This window comes from Chiloscyllium punctatum, chromosome 32 (genome assembly GCF_047496795.1).
Source record: "Chiloscyllium punctatum isolate Juve2018m chromosome 32, sChiPun1.3, whole genome shotgun sequence".
Classification (NCBI taxonomy): Eukaryota; Metazoa; Chordata; class Chondrichthyes; order Orectolobiformes; family Hemiscylliidae; genus Chiloscyllium; species Chiloscyllium punctatum.
In genome coordinates this window covers 20,724,602-20,746,917 of record NC_092770.1, presented here as the reverse complement: position 1 = coordinate 20,746,917, position 22,316 = coordinate 20,724,602, and the positions used below count along the sequence as shown (strand labels likewise).

Below are 22,316 nucleotides of genomic sequence, written 5' to 3'. Positions count from 1 at the left end.
AAAAGATCTTGGCTATTCAACCTATCTATGCCCCTCATGATTTGTAAATCTCTGTAAAAGGTCACCCTCAGCCTCCAAAGCTCCAGGGAAAATAGCCCACCTTATTCACCTTTCCCTATCGCTCAATCCCTCCAACCCTGATAACATCCTTGTAAATCTTTTCCAAACCCTTTCAAGTTTCACAGCATGAATCCTGTAGCAGAGTGACCAGAATTGAATGTAGTATTCCAATAGTGGCCTAAACAATTTCCTGTAAAGCTGCAACATGACATCCTAACTCCTATATCCACTGCACTGACCAATAAAGGCAAGCATACTAAAAGCCTTCTATTCGTAATCTGCTTTAACAAATCTTGACAAAGTAACTGAAAGTATTTTTGCAAGGTTTACTGATAATAAAAACTTATGAATTTCCCCTATTCTACTCATTCAAGTGGGCAACCTCAGTATTGTGGAATGAAACAGGTTTTGCTCCAGAGAATCATTTCCAAGGTCATATACTAATTTTGGTGCTAAATACTCTTTACTTTTTCCTTCGACAATAAATGGTTAACAACTCTGAGAAAGAATTGGGAACGCTTTCCATTTCTTGGACCAGCAGTTCTTATATCACATTCACACTTTTCCCACTTTCGCTCAATTATTAACTGCTTTGCCTTTTGGATGAATAACTTTGGCTTGTGGATTCACATTCAAAGAATTTTCTTCCTCAGACTTGTACAGGTTTTCAAAGCATCTACTTCCATAAGATTACAAAATGCAGGAACAGAAATAGGGCGTTCAGCTACTGAATATGCTGTCATTCAACCGTTGCCGAAGATGATGAGTTTGAGTTATAGGGACCAGTTGAATGGGCTGGGACATTTACCCTTCCTTGAGTGTCGGAGGTGGAGGAGTGACCTTCATGAAATTTATAAAATCACGAGGGGCATGGATAGGGTAAATTGCCAAGGTATTTTTCCTAGGGTGGGGGAATCCAAAACTAGAGGGCATAGGTTTTGAGAGGGGGGGGGGAAGAAATAGAAATTTAAAAAGGACTGGGGGGGTAACATTTTCATGCACATGGTGCTGCATGTATGGAACAAGTTGCCATAGGAAGTGGTGGAGGCAGGTACAATTACAACAAACAAAATGAACTTGGATGGGTATATGAATAGGAAGGATTTAAAAAGGATATGGGTTGGTAGTGTATTGCTGGAAAAACACAGGTCAGGCAGCATCCAAGGAGCAAGGGATATGGGTCAATTGCTGGCAAATTGGACTTAGTCAGATTGGGATGTCTGGTTGCACAGATGAGTTGTACAAAAAATCATAGATATAAGATCATAGCTGATCTGAATCTTCAGCTCCTTAATTTCCTTACTGATTAAAAAAAAAATCTGGCTACCTTAAAAACACTTAGACCCAGTCTTTACAGCTCTTTGCAGTAAAGGATTCTACAGATTTACAAACCAGAGGAGAAATTCTTCCTCAGTCTTAAATGGTTGACGTTTTATTCTCAGATTATGTCCACTGGTCGTAGATGTCAAGGGAAAACAATCTCTTCACATCTACCCTGTCAAGCCCTCAAAACATTTTATGTTTCAGTGGGTCACCTCTCATTCTTCTTAACACCAATGAGTATACACACCACTTAAACTCTACTCAAGAGAAAAATCCCTCCATTCCTGGAAACCATCTAGTGAACTTTCTCTGGATCGCTTACAAAGCCAGTATATCTTTCCTTCAGTAAAGGGAGCAAAATATGGATCTAGATCTGTATAATTTTATTAAGACTTCCATACATTTATACTCCATCCCCATTACCCACATAACTTCTATGCTAACATATTGAATTTGAAAGAAGTTCTCAGACATCATCATCATCATCCATGCACCATAGTTTATGTCCAATTATTAAACCCAAGTTAGGACAAGCATCTAGGGATTGGTTAAATGCCAAAAATATTGATTCACCTAATATATAAATAATGACTGGCAATGGATACGACCACAGTTGTGATGGTGTAATGTACATTGGAAAAATTGTCACCAATATAGGCAGATTTTCATTTGCAGCACTTGAAAATCCATTTCTCTTTGTTTTTTTTCTAATTTCTTTCCACACATCGTTAAGGCAGTAAACGTGTGGTAGCAAAATATTTATGCTTCTGTCTTTTCTGAGTAAATGTTTACACTTGTCTGATTTATGTATCAATTTCTGCACTTGGCTTTTTCATTACCCTGCTCAATGATAACAATGCTCTAAATAGGTTTAACCAAACATGGAGACAGGATAATAAATCACATGCCCTGCTGCTGTTGTTTATTGCAAACCTAATGAAATTGTATATTCATAATTATTATGTGGAGTGCAAATCAACTGATGGGCATTAAGATATTAGCCCAAGTTAGGAAAATTAAGCTAAACAAGGAGCAGTTGCAACTTCAAAACTTAAATTTATGTCTGACACATTGAAGTACTGTGTTGGGATCAATGTGGTTTGCAGCCCAACAGCACCATCTACAGGATAACTGAAATATTACAACGTAGTCTCAGCAGCACATACTGTATATGCCTGGAAATTACCATCTGCAGTAGGAGAGACAATATAATCATTACCCCATAACATTCAATGATGTTACAATTACTGAATCCCCTCCCTCCTTGCTCCCAATTATCAACATCCTGGGGGTTACCATTGACCAGACCTCAAATGGACTTAGCCTCTGACCTGCTCTTGTCGTGGGTAAGAAATACTGCAGGTAACTCACTCCCGAATGCCCAAAGCCTGACCACGATCCAGGAGTGAGACGGAATACTCCCCCCACTTGTCTGGAAAAGTGCAGCTCCAACAACACTTAGGAGGCTTGACATCATCCAGGGCAAAGTGTCCCACTTGATTGGTACCACATCCGTAAAGCAGCCACTTAATCCATCACTGACACTCAGTAACAGCAATGTATACTATTTACAAGATGCGCCACAGATATTCTTGGACAGTACTTTTCAAACCCACAACCACTTACATCTAGAAGGACGAGGGCAGCATGTATTGGGATCACCACTGTCTGTGGGTTCTCTTCCAAACCATTCACCTTCTGACTTTGAAATCTATCACTGTTGCTGGGTTAAAATGCTGGAATTCCATCCCTAAGTGCACTGTAGATCGACCTACATCACATGGATTGCAGCAGCTCAAGAACGGAGCTCACCATTACCTTCTCAAGGGATGGGTAATAAATGAAGGTGACCTTCACATCCCACGAGTGAATAAAAAAGTACTCAAATCCAGCTATCCACAAAGCAGTTTTCAAAATGGACACAAATATTGCCCTCTGCAGGGAAAGTTGTGGTATTACAATAGATAACAAGTTCTTCCTAACAGTACTGTGTATTGCTGAGAAAGGACATTTTGTTGAAGCTTTTCAGCCTGCGCTCATTAGGTCAATTCAAAACCAATGGGGAGAAAATCAACATTAACACTGCATGAGAGGAGAATACTGATTGGTTTGCTAGTGGATTCTGATTAGCAAAGACGTTGTCATAGAGAAGACCATTTTACTGATGATTGACTTATCTGCCAAGTTGCGTTTAGATTTCAAATAGGAAAGCCCTGAGAATTGAACCAGCAAATATCAGTCACCTGATTGAGTTCTGAAGAAGGGTCACTCAACCCAAAATGTTAACTCATTTCTCTTCACAGATACTGCCAGACCTGTTGAGCTTTTCCAGCAATTTCTGTTTTTATTTCTGATTTACAGCATCCGCAGTTTTTTGGGTTTTTAATATCTGCCACCGGTTTTGTTAAGTTGAAACAGACATCGAGTGCGTGCACATAAATGAAGTGTTGGAGAAACTTGGCAGTTCCCGCAGCATTTGTAGAGAGAATAAAGAAAGTAGTAATGCTTTTGAGTCTACTGACCATTCGTCAGAAGTGAAAATAGCTCAGAAATGGTATTTTATGTTGATGTCTGGGGGTGGTGGAGTGGTGCAGAGGAGGAGAATGAAAATTGAGAAATGAAAATCGCACAATGTAATTCTGGGATTTACATATTAAAAAACCTAAACCACCATATATCATTCTAAAAGATGAAAGGCTTGATCTAAATTTGTTTGAGAACTATAATCTGGTGTTGTGTGATTTTTACCTAAAGTTGTTTAATATATTATTACAACTCTATGACACTGTAACCCTGTTGCTATAAATTCTGTCGTATGATCATGTCCCACAACCACCTGAAGAGGCAATGCCTCAAAAGCTAGTGTTTCTAAATAAACCTGTTGGACTATAACCTGGTGTTGTGTGATTTTTAACTTTGTCCACCCCAGTCCAACAACAGCACCTCCAAATCATAATTTTCATAAGTAGTAACAACATTTGAACCTGATTTATTTTTCCTTTAAGATATGAAATAGTCATATTATATGACAAGCTCACCTTGTGTTTAGAGAGAAAGTCGATTCCAGTGTCCACTACTGGGGGATCAGATGATTGCATGTCAACTATGTGTCCCCTGGGATTTATCTACATAGTTACAAAGATTAGAAATGGGGAAAATCAACCCAATGACATAGGCTGCTTCAGAAAATCAAAATTTTTTAGGGAACAAATAAATTGAATAAATCCAAATAAAGTTTGATAATATACTTACTTTTGCAGCAAACTTTAGAATTAGATACTAAATCCTTAAACAAAGACGACAGTGGTGTGCCAAAACAAAGTCATTGAGTTGGACAGCAAGAAGCAGACTTTTCGGTCTAACTTGACCAGATATTCTAGAGAAATTGAGTTCCATTTGCCAGCATTCCATATCCCTCTAAACTCTTTCTATTCATATACCCATCCAGATGCCTTTTAAATGCTGTAATTATATCAGCCTCCACCTCTGGCAGCTCATTCCATACATGCACCACACTCTACATGAAAAGCTGCCCCTTAGATCTCTTTTAAATCTTCTCCCTCTAACCTTAAACCTATGCCCTCTAGTTTTGCACTCTCCCACCCCAGGGAAAAGACCTTCACTATCTACCCTATCCATGCCCCTCATGATTTAATAAATCTCTATAAAGTCACTCCCTCAGCCTCCATCACTCCAGGGAAAGCTGCCCCAGCCTATTCCGCCTCTCCCTCTAGCTTAAACCCTCTAACTCTGGCAACATCCTTGGAAATCTTTTCTGAACCCTTTGAAGTTTCATAACCTCTTTCCTATAGCAGAGAGATCAGAACTGCAGTTTTGATTTAATTAGATCATACTGAAGGTAGTAAAACATGTAGAACCAACTATCTACGGTTAAGTAATTGAAGTAGTAGGTGAAGGGTATGCGCCCTTGTGACACGTTAGATTGCACATTTTTGAAGACTTAACATTAAACACAGTCTCACTCCAAATGTAACCAATACAAGCAGATACATGATCCAACATAAACTCAGTTTGAGAATTGATAATCTATGATGTGACGTTAAGCTACCATGTAATGTCCAATTCCTCCTCAAATTCTAGATAATCCACTCGTTTCATTCTTGCATTTACAGCCCGCTATTTGAAAATCAAGCAAATGACCCAAAAGCCAATGGTTTTAAAAATGTGATTATTACATTTATGAGATAGAATTAAGAATTCTTATTAGCTAATTGGCTCAAATTGCAATTTAGGCTTGAAACACTCCCTGGAATTTCAAGAAAGCAGACATTCTCTGCATTGTAGCAACAACCAGTTCATATGCTGAAATGGAAATATTAATTTTATTCTCTTGGCATTACGAAATCTTTGCAAATTTGAAGGTGTATTATAGAATGGCCTTTTTTCAAATATCACACTGGTGAGAAGATCTGCTCTCATGGGATCAACCTGCTTTTTTTTCTTCAACTGGACTCTTACAGCTTGTTCTATTTTACAAAGTTTTTATATTTCACTTTCTTCCTGCTAACTTGTAACCTTGCTCACACTATACAAAAATACTACATATATAAAATATTTATTTCTCCTTCTGTCTTGTATTAATGTCACTTTGTACAAAATGTGCATTGTGACATTTTGTCCAGTCTAGTAATAATTGAATTAGTTAAGTCAGGACAGTATGGTGGCTCAGAGATTAGCACTGCTATCTCATAGCACCAGGGACCTGGGTTCCATTCTACCCTTTGTGCAAACTCCACACAGGTAGTTGACCTTCTCCTCATATCTGTGTGGGATTCCTTTGGATGCTCCGGTTTCCTCCCACAGTCCAAAGATGTGCAGGTTAGGTGGATTGGCCATGGTAATTGTGGGGTTACAGGGATAGGGTGGGGGAGTGCGCCTGGATGGGAAACTCTTTGGAGGGTTGGTGTGGACTTGATGGGCTGAATGGCCTGCTTCTACACTGTAGGGATTCTATATTTATTTTAAGTAATTACTTGCAGACAGAGTTGATTTACCCTTTGGGAACGATTCAGGAGTGAAGGTTACAGCCTTGCCTATGGCAATAGAAAGTACATTTGAAGCTAAAAGGAGATGGAATAATTGCAAGAATAGGTTTAGAATATTTTTCCATCATGCATAGTGACCAGAATAATGGCTAACAAAGTTCATCACCAGAAGTCACGGCATTAATGAAAGAGAATATTAGGTGGCTGAGACTCTATTTGAGAATGAGGAAAATTTGAAGGTGTTTGGCATGTCTTTGCTATGCTTAGGAAGTAAATCCAGAGTTTAAAAAAAGTTAACATAGACAGCTCACACCGAAGCTGAGGTTGAGGGAGTTTAATAGTGCTGAAAATGTGTTGCTGGAAAAGCGCAGCAGGTCAGGCAGCATCCAAGGAGCAGGAGAATTGACGTTTCGGGCATGAGCCCTTCTTCAGGAATGAGGACAGTGTAACCAGCAGGCTAAGATAAAGGATAGGGAGGACTTGGGGGAGGGGCATTGGAAATGCAATAGGTGGAAGGAGGTCAAGGTGAGGGTGATAGGCCAGAGTGGGGGTGGGCGCGGAGAGGTCAGGAAGAAGATTGCAGGTTAGGAAGGCGGTGCTGAGTTTGAGGGATTTGACTGAGACAAGGTGGGGGGAGGGGAAATGAGGAAACTGAAGAAATCTGAGTTCATCCCTTGTGGTTGGAGGGTTCCTAGGCGGAAGATGAGGCACTCTTCCTCCAACTGTCGTGTTGCTATGGTCTGGCGATGGAGGAGTCCAAGGACCTGCATGTCCTTGGTGGAATGGGAGGGGGAGTTGAAGTGTTGAGCCACGGGGTGGTTGGGTTGGTTGGTCCAGGTGTCCCAGAGGTGTTCTCTGAAACGTTCCGCAAGTAGGCGGCCTGTCTCCCCAATATAGAGGAGGCCACATTGGGTGCAGCGGATGCAATAAATGATGTGTGTGGAGGTGCAGGCGAATTTGTGGCGGATATGGAAGGATTACCTTTGGGCCCTGGAGGGAAGTAAGGGGGGAGGTGTGGGCGCAAGTTTTGCCTTTCTTGCGGTTGCAGGGGAAGGTGCTGGGAGTGAAAGTTGGGTTGATTGGGGGGGGGGGGGGTTGTGGACCTGACGAGGGAGTCAATGAGGTAGTGGTCTTTTCGGAATGCTGATAGGGGAGGGAAGGGAAATATATCCCTGGTGGTGGGGTCCGTTTGGAGGTGGCGGAAATGACGGCGGATGATACACTGTATATGGAGGTTGGTGGGGTGGTAGGCGAGGACCAGTGGGGTTCTGTCCTGGTGGCGATTGGAGGGGCAGGGCTCAAGGGCAGAGGAGTGGGAAGTGGAGGAGAGCATCGTCGATCACGTCTGGGGGAGAAATTGCGGTCTCTGAAGGAGGCGGCCATCTGGGTTGTATGGTATTGGAACTGGTCCTCCTGAGCGCAGATGCGGCAGAGACGAAGGAATTGGGAAAATGGGATGGCGTTTTTACAGGGGGCAGGGTGGGAGGAAATGTAGTCTATGTAGCTGTGGGAGTCGGTCGGTTTATAGTAAATATCCGTGTTGATTCGGTCGCCCGAAATAGAAATGGAAAGGTCTAGGAAGGGGAGGGAGGAGTCAGAGACGGTCCAGGTGAATCTGAGGTCGGGGTGGAAGGTGTTGGTAAAGTGGATGAACTATTCAACCTCCTAGTGGGAGCCTTCCTAACCTGCAGTCTTCTTCCTGACCTCTCCGTCCCCACCCCCACTCCGGCCTATCACCCTCACCTTGACCTCCTTCCACCTATCGCATTTCCAACACCCCTCCCCCAAGTCCCTCCTCCCCATCTTTTATCTTAGCTTGCTGGACACACTTTCCTCATTCCTGAAGAAGGGCTCATGCCCAAAATGTCGACTCTCCTGCTCCTTGGATGCTGCCTGACCTGCTGCACTTTTCCAGCAACACATTTTCAGCTCTGATCTCCAGAATCTGCAGTCCTCACTTTCTCCTCAGAGTTTAATAGTGCTACCGTATTAAGAAGTTGGATCTCATGAGGAAGTGGAGACATCTGCACAGATCTGTGCCCAAAAGAATGGAAGACTGTTCACCAAATATTGGTACCACCACATCTTATAAGGAGATAATGTGAGTAGTACATCAAATTCCTTTGGCAGACCACATAGGAACATGGAAGACCCAGGCACTGATAAACATGTATTTTATAAGGCCAAGACTTCAAAAAGACATAGTACAGCTCTGTAAAACATATTATACTTATTAGGTGGTAGGAAAACCAGCATCTTTGATACCCATACCAGTCAGGTTTTAGATTGTACAGAACCACCACTGAAAATGAAAGCAGATCAGTATAACCTTACATTTATGGATGTGTGAACCTGCTTCCCATTGTCATTACTTTAATGACAGATACAGCTGGGGTAGTAGTGGAAAGATTTACTCAGTTTTACTTCGTTATTGACTACCAATTGAGATACAATCTCAATGTTCTTAGGTTTTCCAGGAAATCATTAACAGTTTGGACATAAAACAAAAACAGAAATTGTTAGAAAAACTCAGCAGGTCTGGCAGCATCAGTGGAGAGAAAGCAAAGTTAATGTTTCAGGTCCAGTGACTGTCATCAGAACTAGACTGGTCTTTGATCACTGTTTTTATAGCAATGTTTTTTTGTTTCCAATTTCCAGCGCCTACAGTTTTTTTTTGTTGGGTGTAAAACAATTAAGTCAACGCATATCAGCTATAAACCATGGTGCTCTGGGGAGATACCATTAGAATCTCAAACCACAATTAAGGCATATAGTTGAGAATACCCATAGGATTGGGACCAACAATTAGATCTTTTTAGTATTTGCCAAATGAAACCACCAAGTTCAGTCCATTTTAAGTGATTTATTGTCATGTGTTCTGTTAAGATTAATTTGGGAGAAGTTCTTAAACCAAATAAAGACAAATCCTCAATGTTAGAATGTATGTCCATTTTTCTTCAAAAGAAACACAGCAGCATGTAAGGTTTCACGAGAGAATTTGAAAGTTTCACAAAGAAAAAGAATGGGCAGATAAGTCAGCAACTAGAACATTTCAAACAGAAGTAGTAGTAATGGTATTATTATTTTTGCAATGTTAAAATCTGAAATTGAAATTCAATAGTCCAAGTAGTTACAACTGTTAGATAAGTGACTTACCTGTTAAATACTAGTCATAGAAAGAATCATTGGTTAGTCACATAAACATGTTGAAAAGGTATTATTCCAGGATAGAAGAAAGGGGGAAGAAGTGTGTCAGGTAAGAGTAGTAGAATATGACAGAGACAATAAGAGTGAAGCAATAGTCAAAACTGGCACACAGGAATATGGTTGTGGTTGTTGGAAGTTAATCATCTTCAGAACGTCTCAGAAGGAATTCCTCAGAGTAGTGCCCTAGCCTCTAGCATGTTCAGCTACTTCATTAATGACCGTCCCTACATCATAAGGTAGGAAGTGGGATGTTCACTGATGATTGCACAATGTTTGGCATCATTCTTAACTCCGCAGATTTCGAAACCATCTGTATCTAAATGTAACAAGACCGGAATAATATCCAGGCTTGGTCTGACTAGTGGCAAGTAACATTCCTGCCACACAAATGCCAGGCAATGTTCATTTCCAGTAGGGGAAAATCTAACATTGTTCCTTGACATTCATTATTATCACTGATTCCTTCACTATCAACACCCTGGGAGATACCACTGACCACAAGCTATACTGGACTAGCCGTACAAGACACGTGGGCTACAAGAGCAGGTGAGAAGCTGGGAATACTGCAGTGAGTAACTCACCTCTTAACTTCCCACATCCTGTTCACCATCTACAGGCTCAAGTGAGGAGATGAAATACTCCCCACTTGCCAACAACACTCAAGAAGCTCGACACCATCCAAGCCAAAATAAGCCACTTGGTAAGCACCACATCCACAAGCATAGACTACCTCCACACTGACACTGAGCAACAGCAGCACTTGCCATCTACAAGATGCACTGCAGAAATTCTGCAAAGATCCTTTGACAGGATCTTCCGAACTCTCAGTCACTCCCCTCTGGAAGGGCAAAGGCAGCAGGTACATGGGAACACAGCACCTGCAAGTTCCCTGCAAGTCACTCACCAACCTGACCTGGAAATATATTACTCTTCTTTCACCGATTCTGTAGATAGTTCATCATCACTGCTCAAAGGCAAATATAGAGGTGAGAAATAAATGCTGGCCCAATGCTGATGCCAATGTCCCACATGTCAGTATATTTATATTTAAAAAAGTGTTGGACAGCTCTTAAGATAAAACACATACTATGCAACTAGCTAAAACAGAAGGGACAATGCTCCAAAAGCTTGTGACTTCAAATAAACCTGTTGGACTATAACCTGGTGTTGTGAAACATTTGACCTTGTCCACCCCAGATCAACACTGGCACTTCCACATCACAAATATTAGGAGAGTGAAACACTGCATTCTTGTATTTAGAGAAAGGACAATGGGAGAATTTTGTAAGACTACTGATGAGGTATAAATTTGTACTGCAATAGCCAAGCACGATATGGACACAGAAAAATCAGGACTTATAAAGCAGCAAAGGTTGAATTAAAAAAAAAGCACAAGCTCTGTTGGAAACAGAAGTTCAATATATGCTGGAAGACCACTTGACTGAAGCTAGTTAAAATAGCTGGAGTTTACCCATAGTTTTTAAATTAGTTGCATCAACTAAAGTTTGCAGATAATAGAAAGATTAATGTAGTCATGAAGACTGATTCAAATCCAATCCAAAGCATTAGAAGACAGAATTGATAGAAAGAAATGAGACGCAGTCAAACCTAAGATTTATCTGTTTGAAGGGGATACGAGCCACTGCCACTAACAGTCGAGAGTGTGGTGCTGGAAAAGCACAGCCAGTCAGGCAGCATCCGAGGAGTAGGAGATACGATGTTTCATGCATAGCCCTTCATTAGGATTCCTGAAGAAGGGCTTACGCCCAATATGTCAATTCTCCTGCTCCTTGGATGCTTCCTGACTGGCTGTGCTTTTCCAGTACACACTCTTGACTTTGATTTCCAGCATCTGCAGTCCTCACTTTCTCTTAGTGCCATTAACATCAAAGGCAAAAGAAATATCCATGTTGTCATTCCAAATGGGTTAATACAATGTCATATGATGCCACTTGAGTTTAAAAAAAATGCCTCAGATACATTCCAGAAGCTTATGAATTAAACCATAATTGAGGTTCGTAATTGTGAGTTGATGACATGTTACTATAAACAACGTGACAGATACTTAAAGATTTTAAAGCACACCCTCATCACAGCAGGATATGATGCTCAACTCATCAATCGCTGGATCCCATGTGCCACAGCAAAAAACTTCAACGATCTCCTCAGAAGACAGACACAGGATATGATCAGTAGAGTACCTGTTGTTGTCCAGTAATCCCCCAGAACAGAGAAACTGCGGTGTTCTTCGCAACCTTCAACACATCATCAGTGATGATCAGTATCCAGCCAAGATCATCCCTCCGCCTCCATGTTTTGCCTTCAAACAACCGCCAAACCATAAACAGTCCTCTTTCGCACAAACTATCTAGCCTTCAGGACAACATTAACCACAATACCACACAACCCTGCCATGTATACCTCTGCAAGCCACGTCAGATCACCAACATGGATACTGTCATCAATGTGGGAACATCACCCACAGCGAACATGGCATATACTCGTGTTACTTGGCCAATGTTATTTATTTCATACGCTATAGGCAAGGATGTCCTGAGGTATGGTATATTGACGAGACCATGCAGACGCTACAACAATGGATGAATGGACACTGTGCAACTATCACCGGACAGGAATGTTCCCTCTCAGTCGGGGAACATTTCAGCTGCAAAGGACATTTAGCCTCCAATCTTTGGGTAAGCATTGTCCAAGAGGGCCTTTGAGACACACAACAATGCAGAGTCACAGCAGAAACTTTTTAGCCAAGCTCTGTACCCATGAAGGTAAAAACAAGGACTGCAGATGCTGGAAACCAGAGTCTAGATTAGAATGGTGCTGGAAAAGTAAAGCAGGTCAGGCAGCATCCGAGGAGCAGGAAAATCGACGTTTCGGGCAAAAGCCCTTCATCAGGAATAGAGTCCTGAAGGGCTTTTGCCTGAAAAGTCGATTTTCCTGCTCCTTGGATGTTGCCTGACCTGCTGTGCTTTTCCAGTACCACTCCAATCTAGACTCGGTACCCATGAAGACAGCCTCAACTGTAATCCTGGGTTCATGTCGTACTATGCGACCCCATCACACTGTTCTGTATCTGTAAAATCTTCCTTACTGTCCTGTTCTGACACCATCACCTTGATAAATTGTTATGATTTCTCTATCTTAATTAGTTTGTACAGTTTTGGATTACTTATTACTTTAGTTAGACCCTCAGCATGCAACTCTTATACCTACCATATATTCTAGTAATTTAGTTTGTCTCCAACTACACCTTATTTTTAATTGTTTGTAATTCTCTCTCTGCCTCATTTAACTGGATTATAGGTCATCCCTTTGCTTGTTATTCAGTTGTTGACACTTTCCACACACCGTCCAACACTCTTAGTCACCTGCAGAGACTCATTATGCGACTCTCCACTCACACCAGGATACTGTTGTTTGATCTCTCTACCTATAAATTCGAACTGGTCCTCCCCTTAACAATTTCTCCTTCGAATCCTCTCACTTCCTCCAGACTAAAGGGGCAGCCATGGGCACACGTATGGGCCCCAGCTATGCCTGTCTCTTTGTTGGCTACGTAGAACAGTTGATCTTCCATAATTACACCGGCATCACTCCCCACCTCTTCCTCCACTACATTGATGACTGCACTGGTGCCACCTCGTGCTCCCGCGAGGAGATTGAGCAATTCATCAACTTCACTAACACATTCCACCCTGACCTCAAATTTATCTGGACCATCTCTGACACCTCCCTCCCCTTCCTGGACCTCTCCATCTCCATTAATGACGACTGACTTGACACTGACATTTTTTACAAACCCACTGACTCTCACAGCTACCTGGATTACACCTCTTCCCACCCTACCTCTTGCAAAAATGCCATCCCGTATTCCCAACTCCTCCGCCTCCGCCGTATCTGCTCCCAGGAGGACCAGTTCACCACAGAACACACCAAATGGACTGCTTCTTTAGAGACCGCAATTTCCCTTCCCACGTGGTCAAAGATGCCCTCCAATGCATCTCGTCCACATCCCACACCTCCACCCTCAGACCCCCACCCCTCCAACCGTAACAAGGACAGAACGGCCCTGGTGCTCACCTTCCACCTACCAACCTTCGCGTAAACCAAATCATCTGCCGACATTTCTGCCACCTCCAAAAAGACCCCACCACCAGGGATATATTTACCTCCCCACCCCTTTCCGCCTTCCGCAAAGACTGTTCCCTCCGTGACTATGTGGTCAGGTCCACGCCCCCCCTACAACCCACCCTCCCATCCTGGCACCTTCCCCTGCTACCGCAGGAATTGTAAAACCTGTGCCCACACCTCCTCCCTCACCTCCATCCAAGGCCCTAAAGGAGCCTTCCACATCCATCAAAGTTTTACTTGCACGTCCACTAATATCATTTATTATATCCATTGCTCCCGATGGGGTCTCCTCTACATTGGGGAGACTGGACGCCTCCTAGCAGAGCACTTTAGGGAACATCTCCAGGACACCCACACCAATCAACCACACCGCCCTGTGGCCCAACATTTCAACTCCCCCTCCCACTCTGCCGAGGACATGGAGGTCCTGGGCCTCCTTCATCGCCGCTCCCTCACCACCAGACGCCTGGAGGAAGAACGCCTCATCTTCTGCCTCGGAACACTTCAACCCCAGGGCATCAATGTGGACTTCAACAGTTTCCTCATTTTCCCTTCCCCACCTCACCCCAGTTCCAAACTTCCAGCTCAGCACTGTCCCCATGACTTGTCCTACCTGCCTATCTTCTTTTCCATCTATCCACTCCACCCTCCTCCCTGACCTATCACCTTCATTCCTTCCCCCCACTCACCTATTGTACTCTTTGATACTTTCTCCCCACCCCCATTAGCTTATCTCTCTACGCTTCAGGCTCTCTGCCTTTATTCCTGATGAAGGGCTTTTGCCTGAACAGTCGATTTTACTGCTCCTCGGATGCTGCCTGAACTGCTGTGCTCTTCCAGCACCACTAATCCAGAATCTGGTTTCCAGCATCTGCAGTCATTGTTTTTACCTGTAAATTCTGTGTCTGTGTGATCTTCTCTTTCACTTCACCTGATGAAGGGGCTGCATTCCGAAAGCTTGTGATTTCAAATATATTTTGGCACAGTTAAACCAAGAAGAGGAACTATATTTTCTGCCAAGTGATTCATTGTCAGGGTTAACATCATGATTTAAACATCATAAGTCATAATAAATTTATTATGCCATATAAAACAAAAAAAAAGCTAAGAACTAACGGTCACAGTTTGAAAATAAGGGGTCACTCATTTAAGACAGAGATGAGGAAGCATTTTCTTGGTCTCTTGGATTGAGAATATTCGAAATTCTGTTCCTCAAATGACAGTGGATGTAGAATCTTCAAATATTGAGGCAGATGTGGATAGATTCTTGATTTCCAAGGGGATAAAAAAACATTGGAGGCAATATGCAGGAATATAGAGTTGAGATTAAAATTAAATCAGCCATGATTGTATTGAGTAGTGGAGTCGGAGTGAAAGGATAGTTGGCCTATTCTTGTTCTTGTGTATCCTAGGCTAACAATCTGCTTTTTTGATAACTTCCCTCTGTCATAAGGTCAGAAGTGGGGATGTTCATTGATGGTTGTACAATTTACAATTCCCCAGATACAGCAGCAATCCATGTCCATATGCAGCAAGATCTGGACAAAACATAGACTTATGCTGATAATTATTACGTAACATTCATATTATACAAGATGGCAATGAAAATTTCCAACAAGACAGAATCTAATCTCTGAACCCCTTGACGATCAGAGGCACTTAAGGCATGTTCACTTAATATTCCACTATCAGTATCCTAGGGGTTACCACTGACCAGAAATGGAACTGGACCAGCCATATAAATACGGTGATTACTAGAACAGGTGGAATTTTATGACAAATAACTCATCTCCTGTTTCTCCTCAGCCGGTCGACCAGTCACAACACAAGTCAGGACTGTGATAGAATGCTTGCCACTTTGCTGGATGAGCACAACTCCAAAAACATTTTAAAAAGCCTGACACCATCCATGACAAAGATGCCCTCCTGCTTGGCACCAATCCATCACCTCCAACATTCTTTCCCTTCACCACAGATGCATATCAGCAATGTGCACCATTTACGAGATGCCCTATAGTAACTTACCAAAACTCCTTCAACAGGGACATTCTAAACATGTAGGCTCTATCATCAAGGAGGACAAGGGCAGCTGATGCATGGGTACACCACAACCTGCAAGATCCCCTCCAAGCCACACACCAAGCTGACTTGGATCTATACTACCATCCCTTCAGCATTACCGGTTGAAAGCCCTGAAACTCATTTTCCCAAGTACACAGATTGCAGAGGTTCAAGGTGGCAGCTTTCTTCAGGGCAATTAGAGATGGACAATAAATATTAACCCAGCCAATGATGCTCACATCCCATAAAGGGATAAAAGAATGTATACATGAGAAACAATATTCATCCAACATTGGGTTTCAAATAACATCTGTAATTAATAAACCCTTTCACCAAATGAAATTAAGGTATCAATTAGTCAGTCAATTATTTTCTATTCATTTTACTCATACACATAATACAAAATTATTACTTTCAAGAATATATTAGATAATCATTCACATATTGTTTCAGTGATCCTCACTTTACATTAATGCGTTTCATACAGTTTGTTCTGTTTGAATTAGCTGCTAGGCAAATTGGTGTATAATACAATTACCTGAATCAACTGAGGTCCTGAAGTATGCAGATGAGGAATTCTTGGGTGAATATCAGTGATATGAGGAGCAGGATCAGGATTTGTTCTTACACTAAGGCTTTTCAGAACCTTGTTATAAGGAATACTGTCAAAATTTGTTTTCCATACCAACACCTGCAAAACAAATTTTTTTTTTGATTAAACTGTAGATCCTATATGTTTAGAATGTGCTGTTGAAGCAGTCTTGTTAAGTTACTGCAGTGCATCTTATAAATAGTGCACATTGCCGCCATTGCGCATCTGTGGTGATGGGAAAGAATGTTGGAGGTGGTGGATTGGTACCAAGCAAGAAGGCTGCTTTGTCATAGATGATGTCAGGCTTAAATGCAAGTTAACAAGTATCCAATTATAACATTAATAAGCACATCTGAGAAGCCTAATAAAATTCTGTTCAATTGCAGAATGAAACAAGAGTAAAGACACATACACCACATTTCACATAACTGTACTACCTCTGGTAATATTAGTTGAGTTTTAATTGATTGCACAGCAGGCTTAAGACAAAGAAGGAACCAAGAAATATAATCCATGTGCTGGTAAAATTGAATGGCAATTTTGTAGTAAACTGATCGGATACAATTGTTAGTTAAAATCTTTAAGATTGTTTTTCTCAATCTTACTTAACTAATTTTCAAATACAAGACCCAGTTAGATTACATTACTCAACCTCATGCATTGAAGCAGTTATTTAATTAGAATAATAACAGACCTATTAGAATGAAGATCCCATGTGAACATTTTTAATAAATGAGAATGTCGGATGGGAAAAGCCCCTTTGATCCATCTAGCTTATCTCATTTAGTTGTAATGTCTGATGGATTACAACATAATTGAAGAGACTGAGCTGAGACACAAAACTACCTCATGAAAAGCCCAGGCTAATTAGATAAAAGTAAATCTGGATAGTTTCTTTCCACCTGTGTAAACTGAATCCAGTCTAGCCGGAAAAAGACATGCTCTCTGGAAAGCACTTGGCAAAAACAAAACTGCCTAACATTAAACCTACATCTAGTCCCTAAGCGTCTCAACACAAATAAATTCTTTAGATGGATTTCACCGATTCCTTTCCTGACCAAATGCTTGAAAAAAAACCACATTTCAGTCTGTTTTATTTTTCTCAATGAGAATACGTGTAGCTTCTTTGTCATCATGTATAGCTCTAAGGGTAGGATCTTTCTGTATTTGTTCACATGTATTTTTTCTGTATATAGGATTCAAACCCCATGCTGGTGAAATCTTACATATGCAGAAGTAAGTTTTAGAATTGATAAAGGCAGTAAATACACATGGTAGCAGGCAGTGAGTAACTGAAACCCTCCCTGTCTGACCTTCCTCCTATCTTTCTCTTAAAGGTAGCGAAGCCTTTTCTTAAAAAATATTTAAAGTTTAAAATAGTTCAGAAAATTGTGGAAAAGATTTTGAGTGGCATGGTGGTTCAGTGGTTAGCACTGCTATCGCTTAGTGCTAGGGTCCTGGGTTCGATTCTACTTTTGATGAGTGCCCATGTGGAGTTTGCGTGGGTTTCCTCTGGGTACTCTGGCTTCCTCCCACTGTCCAAAGATGTGCATGTTAGGTGGATTGGCCATGGGAGATGCAGGGTTATAGGGATGGGGGGGTGAGTCTGAGTGGGATGATTCACAGAGGGTTGGTGTGGACTTGATGGCTCAAATGGCCTGCTTCCACATTATAGGGATTCTATGAAAATGACCCTTTTTGTAAAATGACCTTGTCATCTGGTTTAGGAATACTTTGTATGTCTTTAACACTTTTTAAATGTAGTTACTGTAGTTAATATAGGACTCAAATTGCATAGGGCAAGGCCCCATAAATGGCAATGAAATAATTCACAATTGTGTTTTAATGATGGTTGAGAGATAGATGCTGGGTAGGAAAATGGAAGAAACTTCCTTTTCTTAAAATAGTGCCATGGATCCTGCACTTTATGCCCAGACGTGGCAGACAATGGCACTATTTTACAGTTCATCCAAAAGACGATACTCCTCTCGATGCAAAGTGTCCCTAAATTACAAGGGCCAACAGCAAGACCAATACCCCAGTTCTCCCATCTTAAACTGCAATATTCATTTTGCGAACCTGTTTCAAGTCAATACTTGTCCAAATTGAACTAAGTTCTTTCAATTGCCTTCATGCTTTAGCAGATCACTGCAGTTACCGTGTCATTTCAATAATGCTTTAGACATTCAATATTAATTACATTCATAACCAATGGATCTAAGTAGTAGTCAATATTCTACCTCCTTTGACAATTACTGCAACACGTATCAAGACATTTCAACAGTGATAGCAAACAATTACAAGCATACTGACTTTATTTTGAGATAAATTTCATTATGATTTTTATGTGGTTTGCTTTTGCAGTTAAATCTAGTTCTCAATTCTAAACTCTATTTATTTGTTCAATTACAAGAGTCATTACATTGTTTTGTACCACACTTGCTACAAAGCTTTGTCATCTATAGATATTCTTAGAATACAAAGACCCAATAGCAAATGTTCAAAATACCATGCACCTCAAAGTTATGCGCAGAGGGTTCCATTTGTCACAGCCAGAGCTGTGACCATTGAAAGCAGCTTCTTAGCATTGACTATCCAATAATGATTCAACTCTCATTTTAATCTTAGGACATGAGGCTTTAGTTCAGCCAGAACTCTGTTAGGGCCTGATGAAATGTTTTCTAAAAGGTCAAAACATGAAATCAACATAAAGATCAAAGAATTCCATTAAATTTGCTAGTTCCCATTCACCTTTCATAACCCCATGTTTGAATGGATTTATGGCTTTTGTTTTTGCTACATGTTTGAGTTATTTCCTTTCTAAAAAGGGTAGCAGTAGATTCCCACCATAGATATTAAGATAATAAATCTACAAGAGTGTGCTTCTAACCTGATTTAGAGATTGGGAGGAAATGGTGGAGGCTGGTACAATTGCAACATTTAAGAGGCATTTGGATGGGTATATGAATAGGAAGGGTTTGGAGGGATATGGGCCGGGTGCTGGCAGGTGGGACTAAATTGGGTTGGGATATCTGGTCGGCATGGACGGGTTGGACTGTTTCCATGGTGTACATCTCTGACTCTAGCTACCAGTTCCATTATTTGAAGTTCAACACAAAATAGGTCACTCTCATACAGAGATACGAAGACGAAAATGTATTTACTGTTGCAAAAAGATTCTAAATGATTTTAGTACAGCTGAAGTAGTACGGTACTGAAATTCATTTCTCACTCGAGTTTTAGGTTTCCTTTCAGAAGTCATTTAATTATTGTGACACAGCCATGCTTTATATCAAAAATGACTAAATTTATTTATTGGATTTAAATCACTGATGGAGTTTACAAAGAAAACTGAATAATACCACTTCAGTGGACTAAAACAGCAGCTTCTAAATGGCTGAACATTAACACAACTGTACCCAGTAAATTATAAAGCCATTGTAATGGAGCCACACCATCTAGAAAAAAAACCAAAGGCAATCACCTTTTAGAGTTATTGGTTCACCTCCAGCATCATTCACAAAGTTTTTAGACAACCAGCTATTCAACTGGACATGGAAACAGACATTGGACCTATTTATTCTGAACAAGAGACTCTGGCTGAGAAGGGAACTTAGTTATAGCTGTATTTTAATAATATCTAAGTCATGGACCTGGAATTCACTTCTCATGGCCACGTTGGGTAACTGCTCAGTTGTTGAGAGAGGACCATTCTATTTGATAATCCAACTAATTCCCTTTTGCGTTTTAAGGAACTGCTTTTCATTAAGGTGCATAAGAGAAGGAAAGACGTAATTGAGGAAGGATCTTGAATAAGCACTGTTGCATGAAAGGTTGAGCCTTGTCTGTTGTTGACCACTTATCTGTTATGGGCTGTGTCCAAACCCAACTCAGCAGCTAATTTTAGAAGACCAACTAGAAACTTTTCAACAACAATTTTAAATTGTCTTACTATAGAATTCAGAAAGATCAGTGCGCCTAGTCTGAAACCATCCAAGGCATCACTCTACTCAATCCACATAAAACTTATTTATTTTTGGACTTCTGAAAACTATTCAATCTAATCTGTCACTTGGTAGTTTATACTTGTCTGTATGCCTGAAAGGATGATTGACAATTAGAACACTTTCATTATTTTCAATTAGTTTGGATGTTAAGTAAAATAAAGATTATTTTTCTTTCCTTCAAAAAGGAGTGTGGAAACTAATTTGTATGTATCTTTTACATTCACAGTGTGAAACAGTTAAATATCAACTGAAAGGACAGGTTTTTTGTTTAAAAAAATTCCACCGTGGTCAAACAAAGAGGGGGGCATTCCAGTCCTCATCTGACTCTAACATGATCAAGACAGAAAAGGAACCCATTCCCAGCCCTTTCCAATTTTCTATTGCAGATGGATGACAACATTCAGCCCATCATGCTGGTTTTCATGGTCCACATGAAGCTTCTCCTATCCTTCATCATATGTCAACATAACCTTCTAATTCTTTCGTCAAGTGTTTATCCAGGTTCAATTTATATGCATCTCAACTAAGTTACCTTAAGTACTTTTTTATGACGAGGAATTTGGTATTTTAGCCATCATCTGGGTAATTAAGTTTCTTCTGAATTCACTATCAAACTTATCAATGACTGTCTCATATTTATGGCCTCTAGGTCTGGTCTTGTTGCAATTGGAAATATGTGCCCTACATTGACACTACCAAATATGCATACACTATATAACCCAATCTATTGCTTCCCAAGTATCCAGTTGAGATCAGTTTACACATGCAGTTTAATAGGAACAAATGCGTGATAGCTTTATGGCAAGGCTTTATCATGAAGATAGTATCTCTTGAAAAGTGACTGGCCAGCACCAAAACACACAGGGTTAATAGCAGAATTTTTAAAACATTATATAACTTGATACCTTCCATTCAACTGAAAGAAAGAGGAGGAAAATCGGACTGGCTGTATAATGATTTGAAGTGTCTTTTTTTAAAAACTCTTGCAATGAGTAATTTTGTCAGCTTAAGCTAAAATTAATAACTTAGAATAGGGCTGCCTCAAGTAAATATCTAAAACTCAACCCTATATTTAATTGATTCAATTACTGCATTAATTTCATTCAAATTTGTTTTATTACTGATGAAATATTATCTAAGATTTCATTTCCTGTTTTTGGTGACCGCTATAATTTGCTGAATACAATTACATGGATTTAAGTTGAAAATTTCAAGCTGAATTATTTACTGCGAAGAACAAAATAATTAATTTACCTAATCCAAAAGTGCAAACCAAAAGTAAAATTTGCAGAATTTGAATTAGTCAGATCTTTATTAGATTTAAAAAAAAAGGTAAAAGAACTGGCTTTTTGAGAGTCAGTGATTAGCACTATATATAATCTTGTATACATGTACTGAAGCAATAAAAAAACTTGATGTGCTAATTAGCTCCTTAACTTTGCTCACTGTGTTCATAAGGAACAAAGATTTATTTAACAAAAAGATCCAAAGGTAAGCTGTGTTGTATTATTCGTGACTACCACCTCCCATCTCTTCTCGATGACCATGTCACTCCAGTTGCAGTACTGCATTCAATTTTGAGAACCGAGTTTTAAAAGAAATATATTGGTCTTGGAACAGTTGCATCATGATGTTTCCAACAAGTGGGAGTGTCAAATTATGCGAACTGGTTTCATGAGAAATTGCTTGTGTTTCCTCACACTGAGAAAGTTGAGGAGTGCTCCAACTGAGGAAAATTAAATTCCATTTTCACTTTATCGGCAGATACAAAGAAAATATTTCCACTGGTAAGGGACTTCAGTCTAAAAAAAGAATAATTTTAAAATTTAAGATAGATAATTTCAAAATGTAATAATGAAACATTTTCACACAATCTGTAGAGAAATACAGAATTCTTCACCCACGGGGCAGTGA

At 40.4% G+C, this 22,316-nt stretch overlaps 1 protein-coding gene across 5 annotated transcripts in view; it reads right to left on the bottom strand.

Moving 5' to 3' along the window:
- The window catches only part of LOC140457965 (uncharacterized), a 108,848-nt gene that overhangs the window by 48,016 nt on the left and 38,516 nt on the right, over positions 1–22,316 (bottom strand). For 2 of the 5 annotated variants that reach the window (XM_072551844.1, XM_072551840.1), the window contains exons 9-10: positions 16,342–16,494; positions 4,422–4,508 (exon numbers count right to left, since the gene is read on the bottom strand). The exons of 1 other annotated variant lie outside the window; for it this stretch is intronic. In XM_072551844.1, the coding sequence (XP_072407945.1) occupies positions 4,422–4,508; positions 16,342–16,494 (240 nt within the window). The remainder of the gene's footprint in view (positions 1–4,421; positions 4,509–16,341; positions 16,495–22,316) is intronic. 2 more of the 5 variants (XM_072551843.1, XM_072551841.1) reach the window with 2 other exon arrangements.